General features: G+C 42.2%; 1 protein-coding gene across 2 annotated transcripts in view; it reads left to right on the top strand.

Annotated features, from left to right (window-relative positions):
• The first annotated feature begins 719 nt into the window (after positions 1-719).
• NIBAN1 (niban apoptosis regulator 1) overlaps positions 720-26,897 on the top strand; it is a 70,273-nt gene continuing 44,095 nt past the window's right edge. The window contains exon 1 of one of the 2 annotated variants that reach the window (XM_030033158.2): positions 720-887. In XM_030033158.2, the coding sequence (XP_029889018.1) occupies positions 833-887 (55 nt within the window). In that variant the 5' untranslated portion in view covers positions 720-832. Of the gene's footprint in view, positions 888-24,747; positions 24,874-26,897 lie in introns of those variants that run through there. The other variant, XM_030033156.2, reaches the window with a different exon arrangement.

The raw sequence follows: 26,897 nt of genomic DNA, 5'->3' as shown, positions 1-26,897 counted from the left end.
GGATCTGCAAAGTGGTGGTCTTACACATTTTAGGAAGTTGGTTTGATCACTGGACTATTTTTACTGAAGTGACATGCAAGCGGGCACTGAAATGCATAGGTCTATCATTCATCCTGGAATCATATAGTCAACAATATCCTATATCGGCCACCAGTATTCCCAGTCAGAGGCTGACTGGAGCGGGAAGGTAAGGCCCTGAAGACTGAACCACATGAATCCCATGGTGTCTCAATGTGCCTTGCAGAAGAAGACGTCCTGTTTGAAGGACGTTTCCGGTGGTTCTTCCTTCTTCTTGAGAAGTGTTGGAGAATGTTTCTAACGGACTTCAATCCCATATGGGATATCCCGCATGGTCTTTAAAGTAGCCTCCATGGAAACTTCAAAGGGTCTCCAAGGGGATGCGGATTTTGAGATGAGGGTAGCAAGTGACAGGAGGGCAAGAGCAGGCGGCAGCGCCGCGCGTTTTGATGGGCCAAAGAAAATAGATGGGGGCATGTGCGCATAGAGGCACACCCCGCTCACCTGGCAGATGGACGCCTTCTCCATTGCCTCTCTGTCTTCTGCTCCCACATTTCTGGGAGTGGCGAGGGGCGACCCCGGGGCAGGGCAGGGCAGGACGGCAGGTCGGCTGGCGGGGGCGGGGGTGGGGGTGTGGAAGGCAGAGAGTAGGGCCGGAGCAGGGCCCGACCTCCTTTTGGCGGCGGCGGGCGAGAGGCGGCGCCAGCGGGAGGAAGCGGCCGCGGAGCGCGGGGCCGGGCCGGGCCGGGCGGCGGCGGCGGCGGCGGCGGCGTCGTCGTCAGCGGCGGCAGCGGCAGCAGCGCTCCCCGGCAGCATGGGCGGCTCTGCCTCCAGCCTGCTGGACGAGAGCAAGTGCACCTACATCCGAGGTAGGGCTCTGCGAGGGGGAGGCGGAGCGGCCGGCTGCTTCCCGGGGCTTTTTTTCTGAGAGCACTGCATCTTGCAGTCGTGCTTTCTGGTGGGGAAAGCTCGCAAAAAAGCCCCCCCGGGGGGCGAGGAGAGGAAATCCCGAGCCCCCGCCGCGCGGCGGGGTGCCGAGCGGAGCCGGAGCCGGGCGCGGTGCAGCGGCCAGCCGGGAACCCCGGGCAGCAGCAGGACTCGGGAGCCGGTGGGGTCAGCGGGGTTTGGGGACACAGCTGGGCTGGTTCGGAGGGGGACAGAGTGGGATGGGCTTTCTTAAACGGCAATGCTTTAAAAAGTCCCGATGAGTGAGTTATGACATGCTGAAGAGCAGACAGTAAAAACTTTCAAGAGTGTGGAGAGATGCAGCCTGAAACTGTCCGTGGGGACAGTAAGGTCCCAATTCCCCATCACCGGCAGCTGAAACTTTCCAGGCACTGGGTTTTGCCAAGGTAGATTGGATCAAGACCATATGGCCTGATGTTTTGCAAAGCCCATTGAAGGCAGTGGGAAAACTGCTAGGTGGGTATTTAGGTAAACTATTCAGACCTGTGCAAGAACAATTTTTTAACCCATTAAAATGTTGAGAGAGAAAACAAAAAAAATTTGCTTTAAATTTATGCATATCACTATTAAACTACAAAGGAAAAGAGCATAATTCTGTATTTTGGGGGGTATTTTTGTTATTTGAGTAGTTAAAAGATGAAATATGTCTTGCTCTTGCCTGTCACCTGCTCTCCTTGTCGGTAGGGTAGCAGGTAAAGTATTTACAAAGCAAATTTTAAGGCTGGAGATTTACAAGCGAAATAAAGGTTTGCATGTGAAAAGGAAGCCCTATTCCAGTATATTATGTATTATGCATCTGAAGCCTGCGAGAGTCCTTACTGCTGTGGAGTGGGAGATCAAACTCGGTGCCGATGATTCAGACTGTAGGGTGACTCCTGGGTGGTGCCCACAGCCGAGCTTGTCCTTTTATTCTGTTGCTTTGGGATTTTTTTGTGGTGTAGGGGGAGTGCAAATGTTGAACTGCTCCTCTGTTAGGACTCCTTTGAAATCACAATGGATCTTTCAAGAGATTCCCATAGTGGGAAGGACGTGCAAATATTACATGGCCTTCACCCAAAAAGCAATCAGCAAAGCTGCCAGTCTCACGTGCGGAGATTTTTCTACAATGTCGCCTCAGTATTGTCATCCTCTCCTGCCCCATTGAGGGTGGTTTCAGGTCCCATCAGAGCCACAAGGGTGCAGTGCCCATGGACTTCTTTTTTTCTTTACACTCATCCCCATGCTGCAGCCAAAATTGCATTTCCACAGTTCAGCATTTCAAGTTTTCTGGTCCCTGACTGAGTGAGGGCAGTTGTGAGCGCCTGAAAAGGCTGATGTCTAATTACTGAAGGAAAAAAAAAAAAAAAAAAAAAAAAAGTAGGAGATTCAGGGAGCTTTATTAGCTTCTTCACAGCTGTGCAAGAGGAAATCATACAGGTCTTTGCCCTGGACACCATCTAGAATTAGAACAGGGAGCTCATGCCAGAGGGTTGGTTGGGAAATCCATGTCTGTTTGGACATGTGTGAAACTGGACTGGATGTAGGTATCTGAGACTTCCCTGTAGCTCAAAGGAAGCATGCCTTTGCCTTGCTGAGAGCTGTATGCTCTTTAGACACATCCCTAGTTTGCCTATCACATCTTTGCAGAGGCAAGTGATAAAGCTAAACCATTGTGAAAAAAGGAAGCATTGTGCTTATCCCCTGGCTCAAGCCTGCTGCTCTTGCTGTGAGGGTCCCCCACTCTAAATTCTTGCTTTGAAAAATAATTAACAAGGCACTTTGTATAGAGGCTGCCTGTAAATTAGTATTTCCAAGAAGGAAAAGGAATCAGGAAGAGCATCTTAAATCAAAACAGAGTGAAGTCCAACCAACTCACCAAACCTACCACTCATCTTGAGGCTGGAGTCTGCAAGATTCAGACCTTGCTTATCTGTCTTACACCGAGTGCCGTGGTGAGCTCTCCTCGTTTGAAGAGGAAGCGGGCTGAATCGCTGATTCTGTAGATTAAATAAGCAGTGCATTTTTTAGCCAGCTTTGTAAAGGTTTGGTGAGTTTTACTGGGGGCCTGGGAGCTTTGGGGTTTTTTTCCTCCAGAGATGATGCAGGGGGGTCCTCAGTAAAAAGGGAAAGGAGATACCTGCTTTTTGTCAGTAGAACTGTCAATCCATAGTGCTTGAATGGGGCGGCACTGGTGAGGGAGGTCGTGAGATAACAAGCTCAAGGATGCTGCCTCGCACACCTTATTCAGAGACTGCAGCCAGTGACGTTCTCCAAACTTTGTACGTTTTGGGATGCTCACTCATATTGGCCCAAATATCAGTAGTCTCAAGACAGGAAATCCTGAGTATTACTTCAAGTGAAAGTTTGGTCTAGATCATCTCTAGTGCTCCCTCCCAACCAGTGTTCCAGTAAATAAATTTATATTTGCAATCTATATGTCCTGGTTTCAGCACTAGATTTTTGCATTTCCCTTCACATAGCTTGGTGGAGGGCTCGTGCCCCCATCTCCTTGCCTTCGCAGCAGAAGCTTGCTGTGGTTGAACACTGGCATCCTTCAAGTTAGTTCCTGCCGCACTAACCTCAGCCTGCAGCAGAGAAAATTATTTGGGTGGCATGTCAGCTCTGCAGCATGCTGGGCTGCTGCCTGCAAGGTGGGGGGGTTAGCCAAAATTGTGTGGGGCAGAGTTAAACATGACTGCTTGAATGTGCAGAAGGATTGCTGCATGGTTGTTGTCATGGTGGTGTAATTTAATTTCTTGTTGCTGTAATGATAATTTAATTTGTCTGAAGCCATGTCCCTGTATTGTAAAGCCTTGTGGTTTATTTAGACAACATTTAAGCTAAAACACAATGTAATGAATGGAAATGAGGGACTGAGGGCTAAAGGGGTGGATGGAGTTTTCAGCAATAAACTGATAGGGTTTCTTCATCAACATGTGTACAAATCTACAGGTTTTCTAATTTCCGAAAGTCTGTTTGCTCACGTTGTTTGAGGGATGAGAGGAGAACAAAACAAGGACAAAAATTATGTGCTATGTAAAATTATGTAAAAAAATATGTACAAACATACGTGTAGGTGTCTATATAAACCAGTGAGAACATGGCTCTCAGCATGAGCACCCCCAGGTAGAGCCTGGGAGATGCTTTGCTCTGTGCAGTTCCCCGCAGGTGAATAGGCGCCAGCCTTGTCAGACCAGTCGAAGAAAGGAATCCCAGAGAAAATGATGAAGGCATCCAGTCTTGGTTACTGAATGCAGAGACTGTGATTTCCACCTAAACCTACTTCAACTTCTGTGTTCTTAAGAAAGAAGTGATAGTATTGAACCAGCCAAATTGCACATCGTTGAGATTTGTGTATACTTGTACATGGGGCAATATCTTGAGATAAGACATACCTGACAGTCAGCTAATATAATTATTGACCTAGTAGTGTGCATTTCCTGCAGCAAATAATGCCTAAGAAGAGAATATACGATGCCAATGTGTAATTTTTCAAGTGGTCTTCACAGCACGGTACATGTGAGGCTGTGTTTGAAATTGCAAGGGCAGGGCTCATCCTTGTGAAGTTTGAATTGCGGACAGGTACTTCACAAGCTGCCTAAAGACTTATTTGCGGATGGCAGTGTTTTGCAAAACAATTTTTGTGCTCAGAAAATCTCTGCATTAAGAAACTATATATATATATAGGTGAAGTTACATTTTGCAAGCCATCACAAAATCTTTTGTCTTTTTCAAGCAGAAATTATTGAAAATCGGTCATTATTGTGGAATGAAATTGTGACTAAAACATCAAGATGCAATATTCCTTAATCCTACCTGAAGGAAATTAATGTCATAGTAAAATAATGGAAAAATGAGTCAGCGGAGACTCCTGTGAGCGCTGAGGACAGCTTGTGTCCACTGGGAGAAGGTGGGTGGAGGCTATATAGGGGAGAGCAGGAGGCCATGTAGTGCCAGCAAGGAGGTGTGGGGCAGAAAGCCAGACCACATGCACTGCAGCATTACTAGTATTGAAACCACAGCAGTTTCAAAGGTGTCTTCTGTTCTGTGTAGCACAACCCTGTTTTTATAACCATACCTACGGAAAAATATTTTTTTCCATTTATTTAAGATCCTTAAGATATTTTAAATACACACACATTATAAGCAGTAAAATGATTTAAAGACCCCTGAAATTAAAATAAATTTTAATAATAATTCCTCTAGGTTTTGGACTGAGCCCTTAAAAAAAGAAGGAAAGACTTGTGGCAGAGATAATCGTTCTTTGTAGGGTTTTGGTGGGGCTACGTGTGAATTATTCAGGATGCGAGTGAAATAGATGGAGTTTAAAAAATGGCAGTAATAATTAGAAGACTGGGAATTGGTCGTGTGAAAAGAGTTTATTAAAAAAATTCATGCTTTCAGTTTGATGAGGCATGGGCTAAACTTGTGATGGGAGGTGCTCATTGCATGATTTGTCTAATGATATTTAATGAGTGTTACACCCAACAGGGAGCGGTATAGGGCGGTAGTGGGGAGTTACGGACTCAGGGTGCAATCATGAAATTGGGGAAAAAGATTAAAGTGGCTGTTAAAACAACTTAGTAGTATGCCCTGAGAGATTGTGCCAGAGGTTTCAAGGTTGCTGATAGAAAATTTTTGCTTTGGGTATCTAATACTAGACAAGAAACAATCAAGGAAGCAGATCTCACAGCAGGGAGAAGGTGGAAATGGCCCCTAGAGTCTTAACAATTTTCCATTTCTGCAATCTCAGCAGCAGCAGTAGTAGAGGACCAAGCTCTGCTCTGTCACATGTAGTCTGTTGGGACCAAATTTTTCTAAATTTGGAGAGGTGGAGAGATTTAAAGCACCCAATGCCAGTAATTTCAACAGGTGCATCTTCAAAAGAGTTTAGCGTACAAAAAATGAAGTTCTCTGAAGGTTGTTTTTTTATTCAAGGTGCTCAGTGTGCTTGACCATATCCAATCTACCCATTTCTATCAAAGTAAAGCTGTCCACAGGATAAGGCTTTGTAGTAATTTGCTTTTCATTTGTTTGTTTAAAAGCAGTTTTTCTTTCTTCCTTCCTTCCCTTCTTTTCCATCTCTTTCCTCACCCAGGCAGACAGGAAAGCCCGGCCGAGGTATGCAGCGATGGTGCTGTGACCCTGCGGTGCCCAGGGATGCACCCTGTGGGTTTCCTCATTGTTCAGGACTTTTTTCTGAGCAGACCTTCCAGCTGTTCTTCTTTTCAGTTGACAGTGAAAGCTGTTACTTAACGTCTGTAAGAAATTTCTTTCTAGTCATTTGTTTTGCCTATGAATTTCAGTATGGTACTAATTAAGACGGGGGGGGGGGGGCATTGCACAAGGATAAAACACTTTAGATATGTTCCTGCAAGACGCAGCATACTTAGAAAAAGTAGATAGACTCCTCCTATTCTGTCAAGTTTTAGAGACTGAAGAGGAACCTCGTTTACCCTTTACTTAAAAGACAAGATAAGGAAATCTGTCGCTGGCTTTACAGGAAACTGTCTGAACAAATACCATCGGTTGTACGGAGATAAATCCCACTGAGGGAGGAGATAACCTCCTGAGGTATCTACCTCACTGAGGGAGATAACCTGAGTACCTGATACAGCTCTGGAGTGAAATTCTCACCAGCAGCCAGCCAACGTGCACATAGCTATGAGCAAGGATGCTGGAGGATGGAAGAATAACTTGGAATTAATTGTGGAAAAGTTGGCCTTTTTTGGACAGGCACTCAGACTGGATGTTGGATTTTCTGCTTTAAACTGTCGTGTAGTCCTTCTGGTTTTAATTTGGTGTACAACTGCAAGTATAACAAAGTTTTGTAAAAAATCTGGCTGCACTTACTGCCTTTTCTCTCAGCCTGTTACAAGCTACGTCTTGCTGTGTTTTGGAAATCCTCTCTTTCGTTTTCCACAGGTGAGCATGGCTGTAGCATCATATAGAGCAGGAGTGTGGTGTCTCTCTGGACTTACCAACATCTACTTTGTAGCTCTTAGAGGGTGCTTTTCATTTTCACCTTCTGAGTTTTATGGTAAAAGCTGATACAATTTTTCTGCGATTCCCAAAATCTAAGGAAGAGGCAGAGTAATATTCTCTTTTACAAACATGTATTGAATCCAGAATTCATGATTGCGGGTTAGCACTTAGCAAGTACTATCTAGTCCAATCCTAATAGGCATAAATACCCACGGAATGAAAGAGTGAAGTAAAATGCATAGGAAATTCAAATTTTGATATGGATATGAGATTCTGTTCTTCATTATATGCACCTTGCTAAGTTTCCAAGTTCTTGAAGACCTTAAGAAATGAGATTTTGAAGAAAAATCCTTTTGGCTTTACTTGCTTTCTTGGAAGTTTTAGTCCTCAGAGAGGTTGTTGCTGTTGGAGCCAGTGGCAGATTTTCATCCCATAATTTTAATAAATGGTGCCTGTCTGTGTTGGAAAGGAAAGGCAGACTGCCTTTGGTTCTTATATTCTTTAATTCAGGGGGCCAGGCACTTTATCTTAGACTGAATGCAAGCAAAAGGCATCCAGGAACGTGATTAATGGGAAAGGTATTTGCCACCCAGCTTGAACAGAATTTACTGTACTTGGTAACTTCCAGATTTCAGCTTTGGGAGATTAAGGCAGGCGATACTTTATTCAGTTTCCATTGCTCATAGAGTCCCATTTCTTAGCTTCTTTCAAAAGTACTGTGAGCAATTTTGGAAGTTTACAGTCAGGTGGTTTTGCAATGGGCATGGGCAAGAATTTCCCTAATCAAAGCAGGAGGTAAGATTTTGTTCTTCAGTTTGTCAATAAAAGGATTGTCCATGATCACATCCCACTTACCTTCTGTAAATGACTTGAGGTTTTCATAAACCCAGAAATCTCAGTTATCCATTTTGTGGCACGGCTCGTCCTTCTGCCAAAGCATCTGAGAAGCTGGGTTAGGCTCCTTGCCAGTTCAGCAGGATCATCTCAAGCTCCCTTACAGCAAAGGAAACCATGTCGCTTGCACAGGAACTAGCCTTAAAGATGATGTACTACGTAACGCTTGCTACAGAGCCTGCACTTGAAAACTGAAAGGTGGTTTCTTTCTGGGAAAGAAGGTCTTTTTCAGGTAGTATTGAGTGAAGGGAAACCACCGAGTGGTAGGAGAAGGCATGTGGCGTTTTTCATGCTTTTCTGCTGTCTGCGTAGAAGAAACTACATACAATGTTGAATTAAGCATGGGTATCAATGGAAAGAGCTTCTTCTCAATAGAAAAAGTGAGAACTATGCTCACCTTTGCCCAAAAAACCTGTAATTGAGAGGCACACTGTAAGTGTGGAGCTCCTAACTCTTTTGTACTTGATGTTTTCTGAAATCTTGAAGATTGGAGGTTCTTTAATTAGTGCAGCTTGGCCACAAATTATAAGACAGTCTTTGCATCTGATAGAAATTTTATTGATATTAAAGGGAGAAAAAGCAAGCTCTCAGATGATTAAAGCAGCTTTGTTGTTGATGCCTTTGGGCAGTAGCAGCTGAAAACCAGTGTCTAGATCAGGAAGGATGATATTCATAAGCAATGTGGTCATGGCTGCTTTTAAAGTACAGCAGCATTTCTTTCTACAGCTTTTTCCATTGCTTATAATAAACATGCTGTTCTCTTCACACTTAAAGAACTATTAAAAGTGGCTTCAAGTTTTTGAACATGCATGCAAGTGTTTTAGTTGCTTTTGCAATTAAAGGAGAGTGATGAAACGAGGCCAACTCTTACATAAAAGCAAGATTAAAGCTTGTGGAAATGGCTCAAATTTGTGTGAAGAAAGGGTTTGCCTGTTTGGCTTTTCTAAAAACTTTATTCTGTATATTTTTATTAGTTTTACATATAAAAAAAATTTGGTGATGACTTTATACTAATGCTCAACTTGATATGCATAACCTAAGGTTTTGGTGAATTAGTTTCTTTAGGTATTTAAAGTGTTAATTTTTGAAACCATAAACCTTTAATCGTCATGCTTCTGTGACGTTAGTTAGTAACTCAGACACTAAGAGTTGCTCTTACACTTTGGATAGTACTAAAGCTTTAAGCCTACATATTAGGCCATTGTAGTACTACCAAAGTTATTATTCAGTTATTGCATCTTTTTTTTTAAAACTAGGTAGTTGTCTTAGCTAGCAATATCAGGACGTAGAAAACAAAAGTGAGGCTGCCTCTTGGGTTCTTCTGGTTAGATGATTAAAAAGTTAAAAGCAATATAGTTTTCAAAAATATACAGATTATTTTTGTATGGTTGAAATTCTTCTAGGAAATAAGTAAAATAAGGTATACAGTAGTTAATTTATTTTCTAAATAAATTTTCTAATAAAAAAATAGTTATTAAAAATAACTTTTTGATGTTGTTTGTGATGATCTTGATTCTAAGCCTGTTCTTCTTCCTTGCCCTGGGCATTGTAGTTCCTAAGGATTGTGCAGATGCTACAGAGGCTTTCGTTGTGGATGACATGTTCAGTGTTTTCGTGCAATCCCTGTTCAGTGCCAGACCAGCCAAGTGTCTCTCAAGCAGTTTTCTGCTGAACGTGTGGCAGGTCTGATGTGAATGGGTGAGGTGCCACGTCAGCCATCAGAGCGAGACCGTGGTGGTTGGTAGATGTTTGCCGCTGGCTGTTGCAGGTGCGTGGTCACGCTCCGGGATCTCCGAGGGTGCTGGGCCAACCCTTTAGATTGGAGCAGCGTGCACTCTTTTGGGACCGCCTCAAACCATGCCTGGCACTGCGCAGCTCAACAGGCTGGGATGGCTGCGGTGATGGGGTGCAGCAATGCAGTAACTCCAGGGTGGAAAATAGCAGCAGAGGTTTCTGGCTTGTTACCCGCTTTACATATCTTCCCAGGAGCGAGCCATGATCTTCAGAATAAATTCTGCTTTTGAGATTTATGCAAAGTGAGCACGTCAGCTGATTTTAGGTTGTTTTTTCAACATGTCATTGCTTAAACATTTTAACATGGTGCATCCTCCCTGTTACGATTTCTGGCCAGTCGCATGCTGAGAAAAGCCACCCACATCAGTGCCTGGCCCGTTTTTGGACTCTCCACTGACAACACCACCAGCGGTGATGTCTTTTCAAATGATAGTGGACTTGTAAGGAGGTCATTGGTAATGGTGTAAGACAATCAGTTCATAGCTCCCCAAAAATGCTGCTGTTTTTTCCAGGTTCATTCTGTATTGTGCTTCTAAGGTCAATGCACGTTTTGACCGTGACTCTCATGCATTGCAACGGGCAACTTGCAGAAAAGGTCATCTGTGCCTGAATTGCACGTTAGTTGTGTGTGGGACATGTTGGTCCTCACAAAGACTGTCTCACAAAGGCAATCCTTGTTCCTGATTGTTTACTGTTTAAGCAGGCAAAACACACTAAGCTAAAGCAAAGGTACAGAGAAATGAAGGCATGGGACCAGGGAGTGCCAGGAGTAGGAGAAGCAGCCTGTGCCAATCCCCAGTGCAGGGTCAGGCCTCTGCAACAGTTCCAGCTGCACCATGCTGATGTGTCCCAGACAGGCTATGATACGTGCTAGGGACCAGCTGGACCTTTAAGCACCAGTGATCACTAAATACTTTCACAGCCAACCTTAGGAAAAAATGCCTACAGCTTCTTTAAATTATTAAAACATCTGGGATTTCCTAAGAAGGTTTATATTCCCTACGTCAAGGTAGGTGCAGATTTTGTGGAGCTCAAAAGCCAGCTCTGTCTGTGCATACCGTTTCTAAAGATCCCCTGCTCGCTGCCTGGGATGGTTCATTCACTGGAGTAATGCCTTCCTGGATTTACTACCGGTTTTTAGTTCTGTGTGCTTGGGATCCCAGCTAAAAAAAATTGCCCTCATGTGCCTTATGGGGAAACTTGCTGCCTGCCAAGGACCTTTTCCTTACTCTTTTCAGAGATACATGGGCATCATTGCTTCAAATTTACAAAAGATGGCACCACCATCCTGCCACTCAGCATCCAGCTAACTCATCCCTGTCCTTTTAGCTAGCACTCTCCTTCAGCCCCTCTCATCTGTTATCTTAGGAAGCAATTTTTAAAGCTTTACGTGGTATTTTCCTTTCTCTGCATGAAACCACAGTTGCTACCTGTGCTGTGATTCTCTGCAGAGCTTTGTTGCGATGTTGATAACTGAAGACCTGATTCTTGAAGCAGCATTGGGGACATTAAATATCTTACGTGAACATTGTCTAAAGACTGACTTGCTTTTATTGAACGTGATACAGAGGATCCTTGCATATTTTCACTTGATATTCCACATATAGTAGTGGTCACATTAGAGGAAAGGCAAGCTTTCATCATCCCCAAGCAAAGATTTAATGGCAGGGTCTGTGCAAAGGGAAAAAAAAAAAAAAAAAAGGCTTTTTTGCTGTTAGGGGTATTCTGTAAAGTAATATCGTTGTCTGTATTTAGTCTTCCAGACACTTTCCACTGTTTTCAGTTGCAAATGAGGCTTTGCCAGTCTTCAGCTGTTCAAACTGAAGTTTCCATGCTGAGTATCTGCCTCAAATTGTGTTTTTGAGAAAACTGCAGCTAAAATGGATGAGCTTTTTTTTTTAAATATAATTAAGCTAAAGAAAAACGTGTTTTTCCTCTCTTGATGTTCTGTTGAGCAGCTCAGGCGTATCCTGCAAGAGGAGGGAAAGGGTTGGGGGGTGTAGAGCTGGGATAAGGGAAACCAGAGGTGAGCATGAAGGGTTTCGAAGCACTGCCAGTGTTTACCTGCTGACCTAAACCCTGTTGTTTCCGTGTTTGCCCTCTGTGCAGTCTAGCAAGTAGCTGCAAAACCCACAGCCAGCAGCAGCTGTTCACCCCTGTAGACAAAGGCGATGCCACAAAGCAAACACAACTTTCTACCATTTAAGCTTACTGTGTTAGCTGAAAAAGTCCATGGATCTGAAGCCCTGAACTCACTGCTGATGCTCGAGGGACAACAGGGTGCAAAGGCAGCTTTTTGGTATATTTTTCTATTAGCTTCATTCAGTAGAAAGCCCCAGATTTGTTGTCTGGGTTGTTTTTTTTTTCTTTCCCTTCTGAGATTTCCTGTACACCTGCCAAGCTACAAAGTGCTGTCCAGGCATCAAACAGCTGATCTTCCTGCTGAGATACTGTGATAGGTGGTGGTATTTTATTTCATGCATGAGGAGTTATGGCTAGTAATTTGGATCTTGACAAACCTAGTGCTTAATTTTTCAGGGAACTGGCCATTTTAATGCTCTCCCCAGATTTCCAGCCGGGCTCTGGCTGTGCTCAGTTGTGACTGTGGGCACTCAGCATTTCTGTAAATCAGAAAACAGAAGGCAGCAGGAGCTATCTGGGAGCTTCTCCCGTAAGTGACATACATTTTGTCCAGCTTTACATTTTGTGGCAGGCAGAGACAGGATCTGGTTCTTTGGGGTGGTATTTACCTCCCCTAAATATAAATCAAGTCCCTGCTATTTCCAGCTAACCATGCCACAAACTTTCAGAGCTCCCCAATGAATGGGGCAGGTACCATATGAAGTTGATTAAATGATGGTATTTTTCGATGTGATTGTAAAGTAAAGTAGCTTTAACCACTGCTGCTTGTGCTCCATCAGACTTTGCTCTGAGCCTGGGAAGCAGCAGCAAAACTACTGACACAAGGAGTGTTTGAGGTTAGTGATGGTTTGTGAGCGTGACTGGAGGGAGGTATCCAGATGTCACGGTCGCATTTGATGTGTCTGCAAGGAGGAGCCCCAAAATCATCCAGATTGTCAGGTGATCTAAGTTGATGGTGGTTTTATGGTGCTTTTGGAGGAGGAAAGACCATAGAGTCATAGAATGGTTTGGGTTGGAAAGGGCCCTCAAAGATCATCTAGTTCCAACCCCGCTGCCATGGGCAGGGACAGCTTGCACTAGACCAGGTTGCTCAAAGCCCCATCCAACCTGGCCTTGAACACTTCCAGGGGTAGGGCATCCACAACCTCTCTGGGCAACCTGTTCCAGTGTCTCGCCACCCTTTAAAAGTGTCTCAAATGCACATAGAAAAGGGGACTGTCTGAATTAAAGACAGAGGGGAGACATGCATTCTTGATTTTCATGTGCTTTTAAAATGTAATCACAGTTGTTTAGTTATTTATTAGTGTTTTTACCAAGCTTGATAATTTGCAATGGGCTTTCCAGCTATGTCCAGGAAACAGGGGATCAGCTGGAGTTTCCTTTACCCCTCTTGTGGCCCACACTGAAGACCCTCATTTGCAGAATGCAAAATGATCATGTAATGAAATTGTGCTAAGAGCACAGATCTGTTATGCTGCAGTATTTTTAATGAAGAAGGAAGGGCTTAGAGTGAGACTATGCCATTTCCTACAAAGTAATGTTGAAAAAATTATTCCCCAAACCAAACATAGCCTGAAAAACACAAGGAAAGTAGCAAATGTCAGTAGGCATGGTGAAGGTATGTCCACCTCCCGTGCAGATTGGAATTAGCAGATCAGTTGTGTGTGGAGGAAAGGGTGACGCACTAAAACAAAGCTGTAAACTCTTGGAAAAACCTATGTGTAAAAGTAACACAGCTGTTGGATTGTTCATGGGGGGTTGTGTTTTATAGAAACCGAAGCAGTCTCTGGCATTTCATGATCAGACCTTGGAGGCATTGCTCAGTATTATAATCTACCAAAATGAGGGGTAGGTGGGTGCACACCTACCTGCTGTAGCTTCCTATACCTTGCACAGGAGGCTTGATAGACTGGAGCCAATGGTTGTTCCAGCATCTTTTGGTTTAAAAAAAGATAAACAATCAGAAATCCTGTGAAGCTAACCTATATGTGCTGCATAGGACGATTTAATCCAGGGAAATCAACCCCATTAATCCAAGTGTGCACTGTGTGAAGGAGGGACATATATCCATTTGAATATGAAACTAATAAGTCATCTATTTACCTTAAAAATCTGAAATTTTCTATCCAAAGCAGGATGGCAAGCTATGTTAGCCTCCTTGTCCATGTATTCAGCTTGTGGTACAAATCAAACATTATGATTTGGAGAGAGGTCTCGAGCAGACTAGTGGAAGGCCACAGGACAGGCATTGCTCCCAGTTTCCATGAGCTTTATTTGAGTCTGACCTATATGTGAAAGGTATTTGTAGCCCATGCCAAAGTTGTTTCAGCCATCACAATGTATTTAATAGAAGAAAATGATCTCTAGGAAGTTCAAAAAGCTTTTTGAGCTACAGAAGCAGATCATGTGCTGAGTAGAAAATGATGTTAACAGCTGCTTCCATCAGCCTGTTGATCAAGAACAGACTGGAGGGATGGGGAAGGATGTCAGTGTCTGTGTGGACTGATGTGGGATTTGAGCACCTTTCTCTCTGGATGCCAAAATCAAGGCATCTTGAAAACTTGAATCTTAATTTAACCTTACTTCTAGATGTATGATAGCTCACCAGTCTGCTACATTGGCCGCACTGCATTTTTAGGGCCAGTATTGGGATTTGGGTCCCATTTCTCTCATTCCTTCAGAGATAAGTATTTTAATTATGTGATGCATGCTTTCCTTAGGGAATGGCTGCAGTGTACATGCTTGGTTTCATGGTACATAATTGCTGTGCCGCTGGAGGGACCATGGGTATTTCATTAGCACAGCAGTTCTTTTGCCAGTCCAATTGTCCTCATTATAGGGTTTCCTCAGCAGCTGTAGAAGAAAGGTCCCCGCGTTGTTGTATGTATGTCACCATTCTCTACCACAGCTTCAATTCCTTCCTCCTGTTCTTGAGTTTCGTATGCTTTTTTAGTTGAGAGCAGAAGGGCCCAGCAGCAAGCTGCTTTCAAAAAATGTCCTACCAAACCCAAGGGAAGCGGTGGGGAGGAAGAGTGCCAGGAACAAAATTGAGGCCATATTTGCTGTGAAACACACCCAAGACCTGCGACAAAAGAAGCTTCTGTAGAAGACTTTGGAGATTGGGCATTAAGGGCTTGATGAGTTTGTTCGTGGTAATCCCTTGGGAGCAGTGGCTAAGTAGTGGTGTCAAATCATAAACTGAAGCAGCCCAGTGAGAAGCAGCACTGGGATTTGTTGGAGGAAGAAGTTGGGTTCGAAGTGAATGAAGAAGGCAGGCCCTCATCTGAATTTTTCACCAGCTTCTCTTATGCATGGAAAAAACACGAAGCTGCTCAGCACATCTCATACCAGAATGAGGATGTCTAAAGCTGATACCACACTGAGATACAAGGGAGTTACCAGCATAAACAAACATACAAAAACAATGTGTTGGTAAGACTATAAAATACTAAGTGGTAATTTTGAGCAAGATCTTGTGGTTTGTTAGTTATTAGTCTTGCTACATGGTTTTTCCTTAGTGTGCATTAATTTAGGCAGCAGGAAGTGTGGTCAACTGAAAAGTTGCCGTGCTCTTTCCATAACACTTGGCAGTGGCAGATGTTACTTTCGTGAATATAAACCAAAATCAGGGTTGCCTTGGAGGGTGCTTTTACAGCCAGGTCTTGCAGGGTGCTGGAGCTGGATGGTGTAGGTGGACACTGGCTGGATTTTTATTGTTACTGTCTGAAAAAGAGTAATTTTGAAAATAAAATCCAGCCTCTCTGATAGCTGAGGTGTCTGGAGTTCTGCTGTTGGAAGGGACACACGATTTTCTGAGAGACTGAACCAAAAATAAATTTAAAGCTGAATTTGAGGATGCTATAAAAAATGTCAGGTTGAGTTTCTGTGACCATTACATATAGTAGTGTAGGCTGAATCGGTGCCAGAGATGTGAGCGTGCACAGCCTTGGGAGGATGTGAAAGCTGTATTTCAGATGGGGCCCATCTCTCTATTCATAGTTTTAACTTCTTTTGGATGATGGGAATGGAGACATCTGTAAAAAGTAATAAGTCCCCTTTCCTTCCAGATTAAGGCTATGAGTTTTCCAGCTGTTGGCTAAGACAGGTTTTCCTGTTGAAATAGCTTTTGTCTGATATAAGTCTAAAACAATACAGTTATGGTAACTGAAAAATATTTCTTTGTCATTTCTGTCCCTTGTTAGTTTTAGTTGTAAATCCAAGTATTTCTATTCATTGTTGCTTCTCGTAGCAGCTGTTTGATTTTTAAAACCTTATGCAGTCTTCCAGTGAAGTGCACCATGCTGATAGAACGCAGTATTGCTTATATTCTGTATTTTCTTTACCATATTGTGTGGCTAATTTTCTTTTATCTTCAGAGTGGATTCTCACGATTATAGAACACGGTCTTGCTTTCTTTCAGAAGTCCTGTCATCTTAAATAATGCAAAAACAAGCCCATAACATTGATTCATGTGGTTCTTAGTTGCAACCACAATAATATGGACTGTGCCATATATTTGTCAGCTGACGCCATTCTATATTCATAAAATATGCCTTGGGATCTTTTTTTAGATCTGTAGAGTTTAAAGATTAGGTTATTAGGCATCTCTCTGGTGTGTAATTATTCCAGACTGAATAATATGTTAAGCAGAAGATTTGCAATTTATATACAGTAGACAAGCAAAGAAGAGTGTACGTTTAAAAAGTCAGTTTTCCAGAGCAGATTTGCAAAAAAGGTAGTTCTAATGCATTTAAAAGACTTTTTATTTTTATTTAAATAAATAATAATAATAAAAAAGCGTGTGCTGGCTAGTGAAACAGTTTTACTTTCGTATCTTCTGTTTCTTTACTATAATTCTATGTTTTCTTTCAATTTCAAGATACAGTATTTTACAAATTAGAGGAACCCTAGGAAATTAAGAGTTTGAAAAGCATGTTAGGGTATCTGCTCAATCTTGAAGCCAGGGCTGCATTATCTCTTCTGGCTTTCTTCACATTGCTCTGTACTAGTTGTTCTTGAATGAGATAAGATCTGATCCTTTCATTTTTTTCTCACAGAATGTTCTTCTGAAGCACAAGAAGCAGATACTTTTACTATATCCAAGCAAAAATTGTAATTTTAGAACTTCCGTTGGCATTTAGACTTTCAGCTTGGCTTCAGAGGTTCTGAGCACCCGCCTGGCACTGGTGGTTGGTATCCAGCAGTTCTGGAAACATGAGAAGTTGCCTCACACCAGTGGCAGCAAAAGTAATTTTCAAAAATACCTTTGAATCTTCAACCATGTATATTATCCTCTTAGTGATGGAGGTACTTCTAAAAGTGAAATAATTACAATACAAGGACCTGACCTCATTACTGATTCAAAAGCTGTTGTAAGAAGACTATCATCTCCTAGACCGTGGTTTTTGTGGCTGTTAGCTAAGGTACATGTCCCTCAGAGGGACATGCCTGCAAGCAAAATTGGAAACCAGTATATTAAATCTGAGGCCTGTGTTTTGTTGTCCTGACCTCTGAATTTCTGAGACATGCGAAGAAAAAATCGTGACTCCATTTAAACTCAAACCTTTGGAGCCAGAAGGTTCAACCTGACTGGCTCATTTTCAAAGGTTTGGTGCATCTTTGCTAGTCAAGCTCAGTGTAAAGCGGAGAGCATAAGATGCACTTTTTCAACACTGTCTCTGTGGCCGTGGTTTTGCATCGGAAATTATAAAGCATCCATGAATCATATTGCTGGTTTTTGTGAATACAGTTTTCCAGAATTCTTAGCCTGTTCTTATTCTATCATCCTTTTCACTGATCTGCTTTTTAGTTAACCAAGAGCCTGCCTGTTTGTATGAAGCTGCTGGTTTTATGCAAAACCTATGGTGAAACTGTTGGGGAAATAATTGCTTAGTGGTGCTTGAAAGCGTAAATAGTGAAGAATTAGTGTCGCAGGGTACAAAGAAGTTTTGCTACTATGTGAATAGCACGCAGCCTGAGTAGCATCTTATTGGACAAGATGATTGCACTGTATAGTAGAGGTCTTTAGGAGTAATGGTAAGGGCTAGAAAAGTCTCTGAAAGGTTGTTGTGGATTCAGGAGCTCTTGAGGGTGTTTTGAAGCCACACGGGATGCTGTTAAGTGGGAAAATATTTAGTAGAAATTCAGTGTTCATCCTGCACTTCATCAGGCTGGTGAATCACATCAGTCCAAATGAAGATAGAAAATGGATTTATGTGGCTTTCCCTGCATTTTTTTCTCAGAAAGCTACAGGCTGACTTTAAGCCACCATCGAAAGATGCAAACATGGTTTGAAATTTAGTTGTAGTCCGTAAATGCAGGCAGCCTTTGGAGGAATTCAGATTTGGATGAGATTCAAAATGAGCGTTAGTCTGGTAGAGGCAGTTTGTGGATATTGGATGCTTACATGGGCTCATGGCAAATTTTTGCAGAGCAGCCCTGTAGAGGCTGGAGCAAAAGCTAGACCATCTCATAGGCTCTGCTTTATCTTCTGCAGTCACTTAACTGAGAAGTTGGGGGAAAGACACAAAGAAAATACATTGTATAATTTTGAAATTTCAAAGCAACACCACATAATCATAGTTGTTTATTATTATCCAAAATCTGCTCTTTCTTATGAAGACCTGAACTAACATAAACACTTTGTGACCTGTTTTGCCACAGAGGGGTGCCTTTAGCATCCTTCCCCCCAGTTGTGAGTCTGTAAATGAGACTGCTGCCTGGCTACCTCCTCAGTGAAATGAACTGTGATAACGTGCTTAAAGTGCAGTTGAGTAGATAGGAGCTAAATATTTTTAAAGTAGCATTACTAATGATTACTTTTGCATTCAGAAAATGAAAATGTAATCTGATATACATAAATTTGCCAGATAAAACTCTTATCACACAGAAGCTAATTTCTTTTATTCTTATCAGCTCTTGCATGTTGCATTCTTAGGGATGTTTTTTTCTTAGTCTCCTAAATAAAACATTTTACCAAACACAGAAAGATGAAGAATTTAAGTTTTGATATGGACAAACAAAACAGAGGACCATATTCTTCTCCAAAAAGAGAGGAAGTATCAGCATCCACATTGATAGGAGCTCAGATTGGGTTGATGGGGAGAACTTTATGGAGACCCATGGTGGAAGAACTGAGACTTACAAAACTGGAGCTCCATAATTGATTGTACAAAGGCAAGAGCAATGAAAGCAAACTGTTAAATGCACTAATTGAGGTATTGCCACCATAGGTATAAAACCAGGCCTTGAACATGTTCTGGCTATGTGTTGCCACAAGTTGTGGGCATATGGGTGAGTACTTTTGGCATGTCTGTACATGGATGTTCTGCTGAAGACCTCGAGGGTCATAGGGTTACTGCAAACCAGCAGAACAGCTCTCACCAAACCATTTCCAAATAAATTCTTAAGAACAAATTTCCTCTTCTTAATAATAACCTGCCCAGCTGTTTTTCCAAGCCCAGAAGCTCACGTGGTCCTACTGTACAAACACACGGCTGGAAGAAGGTGGTTTTGATTTGGTTCTTTCCTTTCAAGTTGTGTCGTGTTGTCTCAAGCCCTTCTGAATGTGAAAGATAAATGGAGAGGAAATGAGGCAACTTTTTTTTTTTTTTTTTTTTTTCAAAAAAGGAAGGAGCATTGAAACGTTGAGGCGGAAGAGCTGAGCGGCCGAGGAGACTCAAACACACATTTAGTGAGAGGGACAATAGCTGACTGGTTCTTCTTCCCGGGAAGTCTTCCTAGAAATGGAAAAAACAAACACTAGTGCTAACCCTATTGTCTTCTCAGCGATGCTTTCATGAGTGCTTGAGGAACTGAAACTTGTCAAGGCGGAAGAAGAATAATGTACAACACTTGGCAAACTGTCATGTGGCTGGACTGTAACCCCTCCGAGCTTGATTCCACTGTATGTAAGCAGACTTTAGTGAAACCAGCTCCACAGAGGAAACAAGACGACTTTGAGACTCCACCTGGGGAGTTGTGTGCCACCACCTTCCCATCACAGCAAGCGGCAGTGTAGCTACACCTGTCTGGGAGTCGCAGTCAAACACCCAGTGGGCCTCTGACATTTCTCTGATTTACAGCTAAAAATAGAAGTCTGAAAAAGAAAATAAATACTTTTCAACAATTTTCTGGGACAAAGAGTAATTAGACCGTAAACCCCAGCATTTGCACAGGAGCGACTATAAGAAAAAGGTCTTTCTTTGTATGTGTCCTCTGTTATATTTACATTGAATTCTTTCTGAACACAGTTCTTCTTTACCCTTTTTTTCCTTAAATTCCCCTAACCTATGACCTTGTGACCTGGGAGTATTTCCTCTACCTCTGGTGATCTGGATTACTGGCACTGGCAGGTTGTAGGAAGAGCAGACCTGGTGAATGTGAAGGCAGTCCTTCATCTTTGATACTGCTGCAGTTGCAGAAAGTTAGGGGTTGTCTTGATTTTTAGTTGACCTCTTTTCAGGATTAAATTTCCGGAATGAATTCTGAGTTTGCTAGCAGAAGGTATACTTTTATTAGTCTGGTGCCAACTTTAATCCAGAAGAATCAAAGGCATAAACTCTGCCAAGTAAGGAATGATTAATTAAGTTTAATGGGTCCTTTTAGCTTTGCAAAAATACCCCAAAATGTTTGGATCACTTTTTTTCCTTCTTTTACAGTGCTTTGGAAATACTGGGATTTTGATTATGGCCTTGCTCAACTTTGGATAGGAGAAAAGAGGGAAAAGGAGGCCACTGGCAGGTCTCCCATGTTGAGAAGTCCCAGGCAGCCAGAGGGCCATCTCCTGTCTTCTGTTTGCTTGTTCCCCTTTATTTTCTTTTCATGCCCTTTCACCTCATTTTCTCTGCTTCTGCCCATGGATTGTCCCTGGACTAAATTTAGCAGGGGCTTTTGGAGCAGTCGCATTGGTTTCACGAGGCAAAGGAAGACCTCCTTTGCTCTGTTGCAGCCAGTTCTGTTTCCTTTGCACCCATTTCACAGCTGGAAGGGAGCAAAAGTCTGCGTCCTAACCCAAACTGGGACTTTTGGGCAGTAGCAGCTGCTACAGTAGAGTCCGAGTAAAGTGTGAGTGAGAAAACCAGACGTGCTTATTCAGACAAAGATGGTTTTGAAGGACGAGAGGAGACTCGGTTGAGGTCTCTGTTCACAGCTGAGCATCAATGTGTCTTCCTTCCTCTGTGTCAAAGCAGACATTTCTGTAGCTTTGAAGAACCCCAGATCCAGGTGGCTAATGCTCTGGTACCACTTCTTGGTGTTTCTCAACTAACTTGAATTATAAAGCTTATCTGTTGCATCACAGAGCTATAGTTTCCCTTCCCTTTCTGTAATATTCACAGAAAAAGAGACTGTGCTACATGAGATTTGGTGAGCAGATTCATGTAATAATTAAACACTTGTTTTCTAAACTCAACCTTAATTGATGCTTTTTTGCAGCTGTGGGAAGAAACGTCCTTCCCCACAGGATGAGGCGCCAACGCTTCCTCCTGTCTCTTCTCCAGAAGTAAAAAATCAGCGAACAGTGTGTTTTGCTGGCTGGGAGATGCTATCATCCATGGAGAAGTAGAGAAGGGTTTGTTTGTAAAAGGAGAGATTTTTAGTTGCATGAATATAGACCCTTTAAAGCTTGGAAGTATTTCTTGCAAAGTGTGAATGCAGTCATTTTAAAATCCATTTATTTCTAAAGATTTAGCAAATGTGTTTAAGGATATTATCTTATCTTTCTGAACCTGAGAACAGACTATCAGCAAGGAGAATTTGTCTAGTTTGGCTTAGCTAAGGCATAGAAAGATTAACCATATATTAGGAAAAATCATTTAGAAATGCCAGAACTAAGAAACATTCATCTACTGATTTATTTTGCCAGCTTAAAACCACTAGTCCACCCTGGTTGCTGTTCTGCAGCTGTTGGGTGTACATATGAATGGATGATATGATGGAAATATTTTTTCAGTATGTTTAATACATATGCAAAACAGGTTACTCAAAGTCATAGTGAATAATTCCGGCTTTACCAGGGCAAGGATGCAGGCTATCTGCTGGGACCATGACATTGCACCCTATGGCATAGTGCTGTGAAACAACATTTTTGTCTTGCAGGTTGTGTGACCCCTGAACCATTCCTATTGTAGCATCTTTATGGCCAGCACGGTCCATGTGGTGTCAGAAAGTGGTCCCATTGTATCACCATGCTTTGTAAAAACAAAATATATGATATATTAAAGAGATTTTGAAATGATGCTTCATTCAAACTTGTAGGCTTTATAAAGTAAGTCCTGCCATCCTCTCTCCAATAATGTTTCGCTGTGACAACAGTTAAATTTTCTTGCATTCATCTTGCAGTATTATAGCACGAAATTAATGAGAACCTGAAGCAAATGACTAAAAATGCACTACAAATGAAATATTTTCCCATTTTTGTTGTCCAAGCTTAATGTAAAGTAGGAGGTGGGGTAAAAAAATTCCCTAGGATGTGAACTGCATTTTACATATTCCCCTTCCTGTAATAAAAAGTTTTATTAGAAGCTTAATTATATATCTATTTTAATTTGTATGTCCTTTTTAAAAAAGGGGGAAGAGCAATAAAATTGATTCTTGATTTTCACAAAGAGTTGTCTCTTTGTCCATCTAAAGACCTATGTTGTCAGCTACATCTAATAGGGATAAATAGTTCTGTCTCCTTTGCTATGTGAAATACACATCTGTGATTTTTTCCCCCTCTGCATAACGAAGGTTGCAGCACAAGTATCACTGTGGTTTTGACTTAAAAGAACTTCCTGGGTGCTGTAGAAGAGATGCAATTTTAAAAATACATATTTACCAAGAAAGCAACATGTCAAAAGAGCACAAGAGGAGGTTACCTGAGAGATTACAACAGCAAAAGGCTTTTGCCATCTCATAAGATGGAAATGGGAAGGAGACCATGGCCAAGACTGCTCCTCTAATGTACACCTCCCAGGGAGAATATGTGTGCGTTCCTTGCAGTCCCCCTCCAAACGTCCTTCCGTGGCTGCTGCCCCACACAGGACCAAGGCAAGGTGGTGTTGGCACAAGCTAAGAAAAATAGATGAAATTGGAAAATGGTCCCAAGTGACATATCGGGGACATGTGTATGGCCTTGGGCTATAGATCAGTGCTTCAAAAATCTGAACGGTGCTAGTTGTTTGCATTAAAATCTCTGTATATACCCAGTTGGTCTTTTGGGGTTCAAAATGGCAAGGAGGAGCTCTGAGGCTGAAACTATTTCCTGCGATAAAATTAGGAGACATTGCTGTGGTCTTGGAAAGCCGCTAAAATAAACACCCATACTTTGAGACCTCTGCTAATTTAGTTCAGGGATGAATCTTGTTTTTAACCTCTTTTTTGCATGTAGGCTAGCTGAAATACTGTCCTTTACAAATCACGACACTTACTCATTTTCAGTGTATATGAGAGCCAAAAGAGAATCAAACCCCTTACGATTCAGTAAGAAAAATTGCAAAGAAAGGGGACCCGACAGTACCCTTATTCTCATTTTGTTACCCACACGTAGCCCTTTTCCATTTTGTGGGGTTTGTGTGTTTGTTGAAGAGAAATGGAATAAATAAAATATTACCACAGGATAATGGCCTTCTGCTACAGTGCTTAAAAAGTGATGCCTTCAGGGGAAACCTGCTACTCTGAGAAGTCCATCTGGGTTGACTTACACTAGACTGGTGGTGAAAGGACTTATAATGTAAAGGGAATAAAGGGAACTTTAAGACTAAGGCAAGGTAACCTCAACATAAATGAGGCCCTGCATGGAAAGACATGTGTATGTGTACTCATAACTATGTCCAATGTCATATATGTCTTTGAGTAATTTTGTAATAGGTCTGTCTAGTATGGCATAATTTTGGAAAAATAATTAAGAAAAAAGAAATGAGTAAAAATATCTCCTGGATATATATGAGCACACTCCAGGCATTACACAGAATTAATCTTGTGCAGGGTTGTGTGTCTGTATAAATATATATATTCAGAAAAACCTTCAACTAGTATCATGAAGATGGTTATTTCTGTTATCTCTATCTGTGATGTGAGAATGGTTTTCATTATTTTATCTTGTGGCTAGTCGGGCATTGAAGTGACTGGCTGCAAAGCCTGTCACCTGAAAGGGAGAGAAGAGACAATACATCATCTTAATTTAAAGGGTGATGTGGCACTGGCTTACATTTTTGGAAAGCTGTTTAAATGTTCCCAAGAAACATTCTTGTACGACCTACCATGATGTGTAATGTGATGCTGACATCTGGATTGGAGAAAGCTGCTCAAGACATGCCTGGTGTCTGTTTCCCCATTAGTGGCTCAGCTTGTGGATCAGGGAGTTGAAAAAAACTCCAAAACTTGAAAACCATTGACCTGCACTAAATTAACTTAATACAGAGCATAGTTTAGCTTCTTGTGGCCCCCAGGAGCTAGACTGTGTTCAGTTGTTTTATTAAATCCCTAGTTCTTCCAATGCTGTGAAATAAGCTTATAAATAAAGGATTGTCAGACCTTATTCTTGTTGAATTTGACCATGAGTAATTGTTTCTAGAGAGAGCATTGCTGCTTCTAACCCCATTACCAATAAAGGATAAATTTCAGCAGCCTTGAGGATAAGCTTATCTGACACAGTGTTAATCAAACCCTTGGCTCGCGTTGAGCTTGTTTCTGCTTGATTAACCACAAGCTTTAGCCTTTATGTAATTCATGATTATTAGGATTTTTTTAATCTGACAAGTGCAAAGGCAACTTGTGAAATCTTGTTTCTCCCCTAAATAATGATTCAGCAACAGGAGGGTTGCAGAGCTAGCAGCTGGTGGCACCCGCTCTTTGATGGAGGAGTGCCTGATCTCACTGGTTGCAATTCAGGTGTTTTAAGGTTAAAATTCAAATCCTTCCCATGGCTTTCCCTATCCCCTGCTCCAGGTCTACATGTTTAGGAGGGCAATAGCACTGCCAATGGCTTCCTGATGTTTACTGCTTCTCCCCTCTGCAATGCTGGTGGAGCTGTTTGTGCAGGACCCGTCTCTGGCTGGAGAGGTTGTCCATCCTTTTCCCTCAGCATGAGAGATGACACATGTATGGGAGAAGGTATGACGAAGCTGGAGGCAGCAGCGTCCCCGGGCTGGCACGTGTCTGTGAAGTGCACACGGTGAAGGTGTAGATGTACCCAATGGAGGCTACGTCTCTGTTTCAATTGGGCACAAGATGTGTGCCACCCCGGCCCGTTGCTTTGCAATCATGGATTGATGCTAAAATACATTTCCATGGGCATTTCCATCTTAACAGCAGGTGGTCTCAAATAAAATACCCTGAGAACCTACAGTGCAGTCAGAGGGAATTGTGTGCTTCTTGTGAAGGATGCAGCATGGAAATAATGTGATTGCAATTGAGATATCCTCCAGAGAGTTTTGGGTTATAGCAGACACTTGTGAAGGCGTGGAAGATGCGGTGTTAGGATAATCATGGTTAACCATAGATCAAAGGTGTGATAGACCTGTCTCTGCATTTCCGGAGAAGAATTTTCTTGATCCCAGTCTGGGAGGGAAGGGAAAAGGGGAAAGGAAACTTGGCTGTGGGAATGAGTCTCTGAGTTTGACCCAAGAGACAGTCTGTGTTTAAGCAGGATTAGTGCTCTGTATTTTGCTCTGCATTTTTTAATAATGAGACAGTATTCAGAATTAATTCAAAATAGCAGGATCCATAGTTAAATCACAAGCTACTCTTAAGCAAACAAGCCTTTTTTTTAGAGTGTATGAGATCTGCCTCACTCACGTCTGTCTACTCCCTCTGAAATATGAGATGCTTATGAAGTTGCCCGAGAAGAACATTATAGATATATAAACCTATTGAAATCTAGGGGATAATTGTGCAGCTCAGTATAAAATTAGGCTCGTTTAGAGGAGCACTTGAGGAAGAGCTAAGAAGTCAAGTAAAATTGTAGAAAGGGAGATCTACAAGGCTGGAACGGACCCTGTTATTTTTGGCTCCTCCTTTGCCGTGGATCAAGTTTACATGAACTTACAAATGTGTTTGTTTAGCTTGCCCTGAAAGAGAAGCTTCGCTTCTGGTGGAGAACAAATTTCACACCCACAGTCTCAGCTGACAAACTTGCTAAGAAATCTGTTTTTTTTCACAAGACAGCATTGACTTTCCCACTTATCCTATGGAGAAAATGGGCTAAGCACCCAAGGAGTCCTTATATGCTGAGACTTACGTAGAGGATGATCTGAGGTGTGATGGTATTATTCTCTCCTATGCATTGAGTTTTGGGTGACTAACTGGAATTTTACCAGTGTAATTCAGTGTCTGCATTGCAGATGGATAATTTGGGGGTGTGTGCACACCAGTGTAGTTAGAGCATTATAAATTTTTTATGAGAGTAGTCTCCATTAATACAAAACAAGGCTGAGAGTAAATAATTGGTTTCAATATTTTATCAGGTGCAAACCATGCTTTTCAGTGTGTCTGCATGAGGAAGAGGGGTGACTCCACCAGAGAGCTTCTTGATTTGGCTGAGCAAGTGCAAACAAACCTGTGGAGAGGTGATTCAGCCAAATCAGAACTTGGGATTTGTGTCTGTCATCCCTTTTTGTCATAACAGGTATTGAGTCATGACTCACAAGTAATCAAGATACTGTTTCTATACATAAAGATCAAACTGAGCTATGCTTTCAACAACAAAGAGAGTATTTTATATTGTCTCCCTGTATGTGTAGGATAAAGCCTGGGAGCACTTGGATTTAAACAGTTTCTGGGTGGTACCATAAGTACTGCACAAGAAAGAAAACTGTAGGAAAGAGGGAATTGCTGGTAATTCCTGCTGCACTATGACGTGTTCCAGAGCACTGGAAGGTGGTGGGCACTTTTAGAGAGGATGTGCTAAAGAGAATTGCTTTTACAGGTTTTCTGGTTACCAGATGCATTTAATAAGTGATAATGATGTTTGAAATGAACAGGTGAATTCAGGAAGAGCAGCTTTTATGCACAGTATCGCAGCAGAAGCAGTAGAGGCTGCTTCTTTCTTCATGGCGAGCATCCAACCCATTTCAGAGCTGCCAATACTGACATCTAGCTTTGCCAATTCACAGGCCTCAAGTAGAGCATCTACCATT

This window comes from Aquila chrysaetos, chromosome 12 (assembly GCF_900496995.4).
Source record: "Aquila chrysaetos chrysaetos chromosome 12, bAquChr1.4, whole genome shotgun sequence".
Classification (NCBI taxonomy): domain Eukaryota; kingdom Metazoa; phylum Chordata; class Aves; order Accipitriformes; family Accipitridae; genus Aquila; species Aquila chrysaetos.
The sequence above is the reverse complement of the archived record's forward strand: the minus strand, read 5'-3'. Positions and strand labels throughout refer to the sequence as shown.